The sequence below is a fragment of the Aspergillus chevalieri genome, chromosome 4 (genome assembly GCF_016861735.1).
Source record: "Aspergillus chevalieri M1 DNA, chromosome 4, nearly complete sequence".
Taxonomy (NCBI): domain Eukaryota; kingdom Fungi; phylum Ascomycota; class Eurotiomycetes; order Eurotiales; family Aspergillaceae; genus Aspergillus; species Aspergillus chevalieri.
Window position 1 is genome coordinate 2124799 of NC_057365.1, and position 12703 is coordinate 2137501.

General features: G+C 49.0%; 3 protein-coding genes across 3 annotated transcripts; 2 read left to right on the forward strand and 1 right to left on the reverse strand.

The window, feature by feature from the left end:
- Positions 1 to 2558: 2558 nt before the first annotated feature.
- medA (transcriptional regulator medA) lies at positions 2559 to 4699 on the forward strand (the record flags this gene model as incomplete). The annotated part of the gene is made up of 3 exons (XM_043279005.1): positions 2559 to 2598; positions 2679 to 4180; positions 4241 to 4699. 3 exons carry the CDS (start codon positions 2559 to 2561, stop codon positions 4697 to 4699), a joined length of 2001 nt encoding a protein of 666 aa, XP_043136727.1.
- Positions 4700 to 5795: 1096 nt separating this feature from the next.
- trpB (tryptophan synthase TRP5) lies at positions 5796 to 8122 on the forward strand (the record flags this gene model as incomplete). Its single annotated transcript, XM_043279006.1, has 3 exons — positions 5796 to 5931; positions 6036 to 6339; positions 6394 to 8122. 3 exons carry the CDS (start codon positions 5796 to 5798, stop codon positions 8120 to 8122), a joined length of 2169 nt encoding a protein of 722 aa, XP_043136728.1.
- Positions 8123 to 10911: 2789 nt separating this feature from the next.
- Positions 10912 to 11492, reverse strand: ACHE_40771A (uncharacterized protein; the record flags this gene model as incomplete). Its single annotated transcript, XM_043279007.1, has 2 exons — positions 10912 to 11324; positions 11396 to 11492. The coding sequence occupies 2 exons, from the start codon at positions 11490 to 11492 to the stop codon at positions 10912 to 10914; spliced, it is 510 nt and encodes a 169-aa protein (XP_043136729.1).
- Positions 11493 to 12703: the final 1211 nt, after the last annotated feature.

The following is a 12703-nucleotide window of genomic DNA, read 5'->3' on the forward strand; positions in this document are numbered from 1 at the left end:
CTGGTATTGATGCTGGTATCGTTGGTGTTGGATAACGGCTCCTCGATTTCTAAAAAAGGAATACATACATAGCACCCCAAAAGGTGAACCCAAGCTAAAAGTCCTTGACTCTTTCTGGCTACTCCAATCACAGCCTCTCTTTCTTTTGCTTGTACAGAATAAAAATAAACCTGAACCTGAAAAAAAATTATGTACAGGCATTTTGGATAGAAAAATGACCCCATCCGTTCCGACTAGTCCCTGGTCCCTACTGTGACTACTGGTACTAAGAAGTGTAGTAAGACTACAAGGTGCTCTAGTATAATAAATACATGTCCTCCATCTCGAGAGCACATCCCCCGCCACTCCACTCAGTCCCAGCTTCTTTTCTTCTTCCGTCTTCTACTACTTCTATTTCTTCTAATTCTATTTCTACCCCGGTGTGCTCCTCTTTTTTTCCCTTCTGTCTTACTCCCATCTCTTCCAGGGTCTCGGGTTCACTCTTCCTCTCCTCTTCCTCCTACTTATTCTTTAACCTTTCATTTCCCCATCGCCTGTGATGACGCTTTGAACGTCTCATCACTTTCGCTTTCCTCCTTTCGCCTTTGTTTGCTAGCTTACACTCGCTGCTACATTCGCTTGTTGCTATCGTCGCTGATTATCCATCACGCTCGCTACGTTGGATCGTTGAAAGCAAGAACCAAGAGACACCCGGTGGAGAAAACGAAGAGTATCACGAAAAAAAAAAAAAAACGCTGAAACGAAGTCCGACGATTAATAAAACGAACACCAAAACAAAAAAGGAATAGAAGGAGGTTATATAAAAAAAAGACAATTTCTGAAACGCTGTCTTGGTATACTTACTGTGGTATACCCGTCCTGATAATACCTAATTCATCGGATGCTTCCACACTGCCGTCGTTGATCGCTGGACGAAAAAAAGAAATTCAAGAAGAACTCCCTCGTTTTCCTATCCGTTTCGACCAACAGGAATTAATTGAATAAAAGAGAACGTGAAACGAAACCGAGTTGGACTCCTGATCGCGGCGTTTGTTGCCCTCATAACCCTCTCCGCAGAGCCGTTTGCCCACTCAGTCGGAGGTGTAACTGGCAGATCCTTCCCCTCGTCAACCTCATCGTCAATCTGAGTCTCTGTGTAAATCCATTTCGAAAAAGGATTAACATCTGGGGTCTTCTCCTGCGACAGGAGATCATTGATCTGAGTCTCTGTCTCGGTTGAAAGCACCATCTTCTTCTGAGAAACCCAATTCGACCAGAATCCCTTCGTCTGCCTGCTAAAAAGGTTAGTGCTAATTTCCCTTTTCTCCCTCTGCCACGGGCTACTCTTGTTTCTCTTGTTCTCTCGCCTCTCCGGTGCTGGTGGTTGGTGCTGGTGCCTTGCATCGACATCTCCCCTTTCATCTCCCACGGGCTCCTTGCTTCCCCAGAAAGGAAGAGGTCGTGCCCATCGGAGTCCAAACCGTTAGGAAGGCGTGCGATTGGAGAGTAATGATCGCTGCTCATGAGCTTGTCCTCCCGGTGGCGTTTCTTTTTTCATATTTCGTCTCCTGGGTTCTGGGTGTTTGTTGTTGACATTGTCATTTCCTCTTCATTTCCCATAGGGCCTGTGCGAACCGTGGATTTTACATATTAGATTGGGAAAGGTCTCAGAAGCTCTGAATCTAGTCCCTCGTCTTTTTTCTCCCCTCACTCTTTGTCAATTCGGTAAGTCCCGCGAGTGTCCTATGCAACAAGCCGGTCTTTCCATCGTCCGCCATTCTCATTAGCCGTATCTTAGTTCGCGACTTGTCCCTCTTCGCTTTTAACCAACTTGGGCCCCGTCTTGGTGTACTGAGACTCGTTTCGTTCAAATCCAGAGAGAGGAAAACTCCGGAACATCTCCGGATCAGGTCTCTGGACACCGATATAAAGCGTTCTTTGGTTCAGATCGTGGGACATCGCCAGACTATCACTTATCTTTACGTCTATTGACCATTGGTGGTTGGTATTGGATCCTGCCACACCCCCCTATCCTGCAGCCAACCTATATTGGTTTCAGCTTGGGTCGCCGTTGATTCGAAGTGGTCTTTCGTGACGTCTCTTCTTTTGTTGAGACTGACAGCCCGCTTCGTCTCGTCACTCGTTTTGTCTCGGAGAGCTCCCTGGTGACTTTCCGGCCCTACTGTCGTTTCCCAGGATAAATTCCCAGTCATTCGCTTCGTTAGAGAAATCCTGTCTCGTTGCAGTGCATCATCACTGCAACACCCTTCAAGCTGGCTTACTCGAAGGATCACGGTGTTTTGGTAGGTCCCAACCATCCGTCGACCGCTTGTTTCGTTTTCTGTCTCTCTGCCCCTTCTCAATCTCACCTTCTGTGCCTCTTCCCTACTTGTTTTGGCCTTGCATGTATCCTGACTTGAGGTTTCTCATCACTAACATATTGCATATGACAGTTCGACCCCGACTTCCAAACTCCCTTGATTCTCGACGAATCGTTCGAGCTTTCGGATACTGAAGAGACTCGGTTCGCTGGTGCATTTTCAGACGGCCTGTTGGCCAAGTCTGAGCCACTCCTATCTATGTCTGCCTTTCAGAAACCCCCGCAGATGGCCCTTCTAGGTATGTTCTCCTGTCCCTCGCGGGAAAGGGCTTCTGCCTTGATCAAGAATGTGACCCTAAAACTTAACGTTTCTTGATAGATTATGGTGCGACACGATCTGTACATGACGATGCCGCCGCTTATCCCTCGTACGGTCAGACCTCGTATGTGACCACTCCGCTCGTCCCTTCTCCCATGGGGGATCAGGCGAGCCAAGTATCCGACTGCGTGCCATACCTGGCTGGCGGGGACTATGCCAGCTCTTACGGCGATGCCAGCTCCCCCATGCTTGGTGGCGATGGTAGCACCCCGATGCCAGAGGTCGTTTCTTACACCCCTCAGAGAGGCGGCGAAGAGACCACTGTCTTTGTACAGATCCAGTCCCCTTACGACCTTCACTCCTCGACGGTGCCAATCACCTTGGTTTTTGGTTCTAAGAGGTGCGAATGCATTCCCCACCTTCTCGGCGCTCAAGGCTCGTTGTCCCAGTATGCCATCTCCGCTCAAGCCCCGCCCTTCATTTCCACCGGATCTCATTCGTTTGCGGTGCCATTGCAAGTGGTCATCAATGGCCAACCCTCGACCACGCTCCAAGTCGGTGTATACACATACGAACAAGTTTCTCAATCTTCGCCATCGGATGCATCACAGAAGAAGCGAAGAATCTCGTCCTTCGAAGATGACGACGTGTCCCAACCAATCAAGCGCCTTGCAGGACCTCCGATTAGCGCCCGAGACTCACAGCAAGACGTATATCCGTACTGTGAAAGTCGTTCGACATCGTTCTCACCCTATTTACAGAGTATTCCCGCTGTGAACGGCTTCGCGGCGCCTTACCGTCCCGCCTCTTCGCCCAGAGTGAACTCTTTTCAATACTCCAACGTGTCGGCAACACCCCAGTCTGGCCTTCGAGCCCCCTCACCATTGATGCCTTCTTGGAGTCCGTCACTCATGTCGATGTCTAGCGATATCCGGAATCCCGCCTTTGCTTCCAGCCACAGCCTACGTCCACCCCAGGGACATTCCACGTCGACAGGGTCAAACCCCACGCTGATTCGAACTTCGACTTTGCACCAGTCTAGTGGCTTCGGACAAACACAGTCTTTCAACCCGTACGCGATGTACCCGACCAAGGCAGTGCTGAAGTTGAATGGTGACCTTGACACCATGGCGGATAACTGGACCCAAGAGGAACATGATGCGAAGAGACGTCTGGTGCAGTTTACTCGTGCACAGAGCGGCAGCACCATTCACGCCGACTTTGCCCCGGTCGCCCCGGAAAAGCGCGCGCCCAACAGTATTTGCATCAGCTGCATCTACTGGGAGGGCAAGGATGAGTGCTTTGTGACCAGCGTAGACACCATATACCTGCTCGAGTCGCTGGTCGGGGTGCGGTTCACCGTGGAGGAAAAGAACCGAATTCGGAGAAATCTGGAGGGATTCCGACCTCTTACCGTTTCGAAGGCTAAGGCAGACAGTGAAGAATTCTTCAAGGTTATTATGGGCTTCCCGGCACCGAAACCCCGCAATATTGAGAAGGATGTCAAAGTTTTTCCTTGGAAAATTCTTGGCCATGCCTTGAAGAAGATCATCGGAAAATACGTGAGTTCTGTCGTCAAACACCCCTTTAGTACAATAACTGATTCAGATTCATCTCCACAGTCTGCAAGCTACTCGTCTACTGCCGCAGCTTTACCGACCTCAATGGTGTCAAGTTACGGTCCTGGTTCCGACTCGGGAACGGATCCCCAGAATGCGGAGTCTCCCCAATCCGTCTCCGACACAGCACCCTCTTATGGTCCTACCATGGTCACGTCTGCCTATTCCTCTCCGGCAAACATCCCCATGACGCCCATGACAGGAAATTCCGACTACCGGACTGTTCTTCCGGCCGTCAGCCAGCCGTTCAACTCGATGCCGGCTCCATTCTCGTACCCCCCCGCTGTCTGTCAGCAGCAGAACCAATACGCTCTTCCTACACCCATCAATCGGACTTCCTCGTGGGATTATAACGGATACGTCAATAATCCAGCCCCAGTGAGTGCGGCTCCAAGCAATACTTGCTATAATTATATGGCGCCAATGTCATATCCTTTGACTGATGCGCCAAATGGAGCATAATCGCTCTGCTCTTTTCCCTTTGTCTTTCTGTTCTTATTGTATTGACTTCGCGCATTACATATTGGTTGGCGTTCTTTGATAATACTTTTTGTCAGTTTGCCAGGGCCGATTGTGGCCGCTTACTTGACCATGACCTGGTCATTATTCCATTTATGCTGGACATTCTTCGAATGGCGCTGGACCATACGCTAATTATGTCTCTCTGCCTTGGAAATCTGGTGGTGCTCTGTTGATATCTTCGGCGCAATGATTTCACGTCCCGCCTTTCACTTCTTTTTGTCTTCTTGCATTCTTACATCTTGCATTTATCTTTTGTCTTAATGCCCCTATTTTTGCATTTTACGCTTCTTCGACGACATTCGTTCATCATTCATTTGGTCAGTTGCATATTTCATTTCTTCCGGGGCATTCAGATTCCACTCTTTACTGGATATTGTACGATATTTCGCATTAGCATGGCGCTGCAGTCCTTCCTTTTCCTTTGTTTCGCAGGTCAATTGGGTTTACATTGTGGGATAGACATACGGGATACTTCGGTGGGCAAAAGACAGAAGGATGTACTTTGGACAATTTCTTTTCTTCTATGGTTTCTTTGACATACTATGCGAAAGCAGTCTACTGACTGCTACATACATGTGCATAGCTTTTGGCGTTGTGCGGATTGATTCCCTTATTTTTCCTTCTTTTCTCTGTCTTTTTTAATGAGATGTTTGCCTTGTGACTGTAACCAATGGATATTAGTGTTTATTAAGATTTTAATAATTATTGACCCATTATTCCTTATGCTGGTTCCCTTCTGCATTCACTCAAAAAGTGCCCTAACTGCGGTGGCCCTCCGCAATCGGCCTTATCTTATCGCCACATCACCTGACCGGCCCGCGTGTGACTCAAGCATTGATTGATAGCCTCCAATTTCTCTTTCGCTTCTCTGTGTCACACCAGCTCTCCTTCTTTTCTACATCCATCCCTCTCTCTTCTTCTTCAATTCCCCTTTACTCGTCATACTCAGTGCGCTTACCTATCTTCCTCTCGAATTGACAATCGTTTTTGGTTTCCTCCCCTAGATCTGCCCCGCCGCTTGATCGCTCCCCCCGCCATGGATCACATCAAGGCGACCTTCGCAAAGTGCAAGGACGAGAAGCGCGCTGCGCTCGTTTCCTACATTACTGCTGGTTATCCAACCGTTGAGGAGACCGTGGATATTCTGCTTGGGTTGGAGAGTGGTGGTGCTGGTATGTCAAACTTTTCCTTACTCTCCCCGCAACTTTTTTTTTTGGCCTCCGCAAAACCCATTCATTGTTACTTTGATTTCTAACGCTGTCTCCAATTCAATCAGATGTCATCGAACTGGGCGTTCCCTTCACCGATCCCATTGCCGATGGACCAACTATTCAGAAAGCTAACACCAAGGCCCTGCAAAATGGTGTGACCGTTAGCACCGTTCTCGATATCGTTCGCGCAGTGCGCAGCAAGGGTCTGCAGACTCCTTTGCTTCTCATGGGATACTACAACCCGATGATGCGATATGGTGAGGAGCGTATGCTCAAGGATTGTAAGGAGGCTGGTGTCAATGGCTTTATCATGGTCGATCTGCCTCCTGAGGAGGCCGTGAGGTTCAGGAACATCTGTACCAGCTATGGGTGAGTCACTTCCCTCGTCGTTGGATTGGTTGGCCTTTTGCTTATTTTGATAAGTCTGTCCTACGTCCCGCTCATCGCTCCCTCGACTTCCGAGTCTCGAATGAAACTGTTGTGTAACATTGCCGATTCGTTCATCTACGTGGTGTCGCGAATGGGTGTCACTGGCGCCACTGGTCAGCTCAGCTCGAATCTCGACGAACTTTTGGCTCGCGTTCACAATTGGTCCGGTAACGTGCCTGCTGCACTGGGATTCGGTGTCAGCACTCGTGAGCACTTTTTGGCCGTGCAGGACCTCACGGAAGGAGTCGTTATTGGTAGTCAAATCATCACCGTCTTGGGCCAGGCCCCTGCAGGCCAAGCCGCTAAGAATGCACAGGAGTACCTCTCCAGCGTCACTGGTCGTAAGCTGGAGCGCGATCCCTCGGGTGCTGTGACCAAGGTGGTCAATGTACTTGAGAAGGTGGAGAAGAAACCGCAGGCTATCTCGCAGCCGACGGAGGTCGTCACTGACGCCGACACTCCTGCCGGCCCTGGTTTGGCTGATCAATTGGCCGCCCTTAACGGCACTGGCAACCCTGCTGAGCAACCTTCGCGCTTTGGCGAGTTCGGTGGTCAGTACGTTCCCGAGTCTCTGATGGACTGTATGGCCGAGTTAGAACAGGGCTTCAGCGATGCTCTGAATGACCCGTCGTTCTGGGAGGAATACCGCTCTTATTACCCTTACATGGGCCGACCCAGCAGCCTCCATATCGCCCCTCGTCTTACTGAGGCTTGTGGTGGTGCCACCATCTGGCTCAAGCGCGAGGATCTTAACCACACTGGTAGCCACAAGATCAACAACGCGTTGGGTCAGATTCTCCTTGCCCGCAGACTGGGTAAGACCAGAATCATTGCTGAAACCGGCGCTGGTCAGCATGGTGTTGCTACTGCGACTGTCTGCGCCAAGTTTGGCATGGCATGCACGGTCTACATGGGTGCTGAAGATGTCCGCCGCCAGGCTCTGAACGTGTTCCGCATGAAGCTTTTGGGTGCCTCTGTTGTTGCAGTTGATGCTGGTAGCCGTACCCTGCGTGATGCGGTCAACGAGGCGCTTCGTGCGTGGGTTGTTGACTTGGACACCACTCACTACATCATTGGCTCCGCTATCGGACCTCACCCGTTCCCAACCATTGTGCGTACCTTCCAGTCGGTCATCGGTAACGAGACCAAGCAGCAGTTGCAGGAACAGATTGGCAAGCTGCCCGACGCCGTTGTTGCCTGTGTTGGTGGTGGTAGCAACGCTGTTGGTATGTTCTACCCCTTCTCCAAGGACCCCAGCGTCAAGCTGCTGGGTGTCGAGGCTGGTGGAGATGGTGTCGAGACTGCTAGACATTCCGCTACCCTCTCCGGCGGTAGCAAGGGTGTTCTGCACGGTGTCCGCACCTACGTCCTGCAGGACGAGCACGGGCAGATTTCCGAGACTCATTCCATCTCCGCTGGTCTGGATTACCCTGGTGTCGGTCCGGAATTGAGTTCCTGGAAGGACAGCGAGCGTGCCAAGTTCATTGCTGCCACCGACGCCGAAGCCATGACTGGTTTCCGTGCTCTCGCTGTGCACGAAGGTATCATCCCGGCCCTCGAGTCGTCGCACGCGGTCTTTGCCGCCATGGAACTCGCCAAGACCATGAAGAAGGGCGAGAACATCGTCCTCAACCTGAGTGGTAGAGGTGACAAGGACGTACAGAGCGTTGCCGATGAGCTCCCCAGACTGGGACCGAAGATCGGCTGGGATCTGCGGTTCTAGATGTAGATCTGCACTCCGCTCGGCCTTAGGGTTTGTTTCGAATTGTTTCTTGTTTTGAATTGTTTCTACACGATGTTTATGCATGGTGCTATGGATTTCTTTTTTTTCGGGATTATGACATTGAAAAGTCTTTTTTGGATGGGCCTGCCCATGGACGACAATTATGGACGATCCTATATCTATTCTATTTTGGGTATCTTTCCCGGATTACCTTGAAGATATTATGAGCCATATGTGAATGAAATTTAGTGAATAGAGAAAGACTTGTGAATAGCAAAGTAATTTACTCTATTTACCACGTCTTTCGTAGAAGATCCTCCATCCCTCGTATTTCTCGATGTCCACATTCGAAAGATGCCTCGAGAAAAATCATCGCGGATACCGACCAACAGTGCGCTCGCCAGGCGAGTAGAGGCCAATTTTGCAGCAGTACACCATCAACCAGATCTTGCAAAATTGGTACACGCACTATCCCAAATATCTGCTAGTCATTTGCCTGTGCAGAATCTCAATCAATCGAAGCCCTCACGCTAGGCTATCATTAGCTGTTTCCTTCTTATGACACTAACCAATGCTGTCTTGTTCATGCATGCTATCTTCTCCCAATATTGGCCATTTCCAGGCCCAGCTTCGGGAACAGAGTCCATCTCCTTTGTCTGTATCTTGCGTTGGTCCATAATCACTAAACTGTCTCTGGTTAGGATTCTGGAGTCTCAGATATCGGCACTCTTGTGGGACCCCGGATGTCAGCAACTCAGCACGTAGCGGTGGAAATTCCCAATTAAAACGGCGAAAATCTCACTCAATCTAGCATTGCTGACAAGTTTCGATATGTACAAGAAGAGGCGGAACAATCGGGCGCATATCCTCGGTTTTCGCTTGTTGGAAGACATTTCAGACCAAGCCCTCTAATTTCTTCCTGAATACCCTCTTTAAAGCCTGTGTACATACAGAGTTGTCATCGCATGTATGACGACAGGACAGTAGTTTATGTAAATTGCACGGAGACGCGCAGCGAGGGTGCACAGGTAGTGGGAATGTTTTGCACAGATCCAGGCCAACAAAGTACATGCAATGGTATCTATCTTGGAGATGAAATACCTGGCCGTGTGTTCCAGTCTCAGTTCAGAATTTTATAAAATAACGAGGAACGAAATATGTTTCCACTGCCCTTGAAAGCCAGCATCATATGCTAACATAGTAGAACGGATAATGAGTATCGTGACATCTATTTCAATCAACTTTAGAGACTACCCAGAATGGCAGATTTAAAAAGAATTTCCGCGTGAAAGCCAAAAGAGCCAGCGACATCTTGCAGAGAACCACGTCCATCGTTGTATTCCCAGTCACCAGGCCGAATTACATTAGCACCGACGACGACCGTGTATACTCTGATAACCACAACCTAACTGGCCTCCCGTGATCAATCCCGGAGTGATCAGGGAACGTCCTTCGACGCTCCGGGACACGCACCGTAGAGCCCCAGCTCGCTCCGGGAGCTCCCGGAGCATCCCTGAGCAGTCCTCACAAAAAATCTACCCCGACTTCGACTCTCGTACCTACGGATGGTCCAAGTCTAGATAGGAATATCATTTCATCAATGTCTACTAGTCCGAGCCCGTGAAATCCACATATTCCTGCAAGTGATATCAGGTCGTCACAAAGATCACCGTCATCCACAGCATACTGCGCATGAGCAAGGTACATCCTCCAGACCATTTGATTTATCTGGTCACTGTCTGCCAATAATGCATTGAACCGTTGATATCCTTCATATGTCATTCAGGAATATTGGTTCTCAGGAAAGCAGAAAACTTCAAAGGTTTACCTCTAAGCCCTGAGAGAAACAGCAAATTTCTTGACTGACTTTTCTTGCTAGTTATCTAGCATCAAATGGCCACAACTTGTCTGCTTTTGCTACTGTCAGACTGTCGCCACGAGACTCAGATTCTTTGGCCGTCTGGATCCATTCATTGTACACTGCGTGATGGGCATCTTTTGCAACACTCCATACATCGTTCGGAACCCAACCATCCGAGTTCGTATTGAGGGAGTTTCTAAGCCATAGTTTAAGTCTTTAAAGGTCTCAAAGTCTTCATAATCTCGAGCGTGCTCCTTCAATTCTTCCTCAGTCAGAGAAACTGGGCACGAGCCCTGCAGTCCCAGTTCTGCCCAGTGAGCTGATAGCTCGATTAACTCTTGGCGGATAGCCGTAGCGCTGTCTCTCCATGTTGTATGACAGTAATGGAAAAGTCGAAACAGAGTCGGATCGAGTAACCTCGTGGGGCGTAGTTTAGGGGCAAGGCCCTTCATGCACACATCATATGCCTGGTAACAGATTAATGCATCTTTCCGTCCTTGTTCATTAAGGCCAGGAACTTTGTGTTTGTCTTGAACTTTCTCGAATGTGCTTCTCTCTGTCCCCTCAGGTAGTGAAGCAAAATCAGGAGTCTCATTGGCATAAATGAACGCAGGCTCAATGCTTGTTGACTGCCAATCAAGCGCGCCAGTCATAATGGTTGGTTCCTCGGCTGAGACAGATATTCCTTTTGTGAAAATCAGGGTGAAGTAGAGCTGGAGTAGCAGCATCCTGAATGCGCTTATCTTTAACCAACTTCTGCATCACTTCTTGGCTTATTTTCAAAAGACTGATGTGGTCTTGGATTGATCCCTGGTGAGGGAGGAACTCGCGATTGACAGCATCTTCTTTCGGTAAACGAGAGAAACCGGTCTCTATCAAGCCTAGGGAATAACTTGTGAGGTCCTTCCCTAATTTTGCGCCTGTTGTGTTAGAACTGGTTATTAAGGAGATTGAGAATCGTGAAACTGACAAGGACCGCAGTTGGGACTTGGCTGCCGTAGAGTTCAAGTTCCCCCGGATTCCGGTTCCAGAATACTGGATTGCAATGAGGACCAATACAGAAGCCCTGGTTGAAGGGAATTTTCATATGCGACTCTAGCGGCCCATCTGAGAAGTATAGACCGCCATAGGCCGGGAAGTCCAAGGATGCCATATTTCTTATCACCAACGAAAGCATCTTGGCGCACAGCATATGTTGTTCCGAGTTCATTTTAGGCCACATTTGGTGCAGCTGAACACCCGCAACATGCTCCTGGATGATATATTCTGTGCCAATTGGATTTGATGAATTATCGTTCCAGTCAAGGATTTTCGGTATCGGAAGTGAGATCTTGGATTGTACTATATGAAAAACAACAGTTAGCATATCAACTGCATCCTCAAGAAGGCAGGTATGTGTAGATCAGCCTTACAATAAGTCATCGTTGCAACTTCAGAGTTGGTCGTTAACCTTGGCGGGCGAGCAATACCGGTCGGTAATCTCGCCACAACACAAGAACCCGTGTCCATTGTGAAAAGAAAGACTCTATTAAATCCACCTTCTCTCTTTTCGCATTTGAAAATCTTGGTTGCTTCTGGACATAGACTGATAGCTCTTTCGCAAAGCGCTGAGAAGTCGAAAACAATGCGGCGAGACTCTCGTTCGAGCTCATCCCGATTAAGCTATCTTCCACTGGTGTAGCTATAAGGATCATGCCCTACAAATGGAGTCAGCGCCATAGGAAATTACAGATCAGAGTAAATAAATAATGCTACTTGCATGGAACCACTTCTTCCGAATCTGTCCCTTGGGGTAAGCTATTTGGCAAGGGATGCGGCGACGTCGTGCCGAGTTTGCTTCCCATGTTGGACAAATTTCGCTGAGAAGAAAAAGGAATTCGGAAATGCTGGATGGTTGGTGAATGAATACTCAACCGCTGCCAAAATCGAAGCATCCTAGGTAGCAAGTCTTTGTTTCCCAGGTTATCGGCCCATGAGTTCTGAGAACGCTTAAGCGTCTTTGAACCGCCGCCCCTTGGTCCTATACGGCGGCAGTGTATTGTGTGGGCCAGTGTCAAACTAGAAAACCAATGATCAATTGTCCTGGCAAGCTAATGGACAATTAGGACTCCCATACAAAATATAGATAACGATTACCAGCAATGTTTAATCACTCAGCCTCAACTAACCATCTTTGAATACGCCTTTCAACCCGGTTATCATCGACAGTACTTCTGTTACAATGACCATTATCACTGGTGTCAGAACCATTACTGGCCCAAATGCCTCACTCCTGTCTTCCTCTTGCAACCATTTGTCTTGGTAGACGCTTTCGGGCGGGAGGCCCTTGCAGTTACGCATTACCCAGCCAAAGTATTCGAAAGGAGCCATTATAGACGCTTCCTGCTCAGATAGTGGTTTGGAAGGGAGCATAATTCCAGTCCCGATGTCCAATTGTTCTGGCTACATTGTGATACTATTAGGCTGGAAACCTTTGTCGTTTGCCGTGGGCCCATTTTGTCGAAGCCAAGACCAATGGCAATATAGAAGCGGATGTCGGGGACAATTACGGTGCACCCGAACCCTGATCGCTGAATCTTTGAAGATTGTCATTGCCACAGGCTCCCGTGGACTAAGTGGTGGGCTTTTGTAGTGCAAGTCATCGTCGAGGAGGGAGGTAGAGAAGTCGCCAAACATCGGCTCTGGCTTCTTCCGTGCCAGAGCCAGTAGATTTAGTAGTT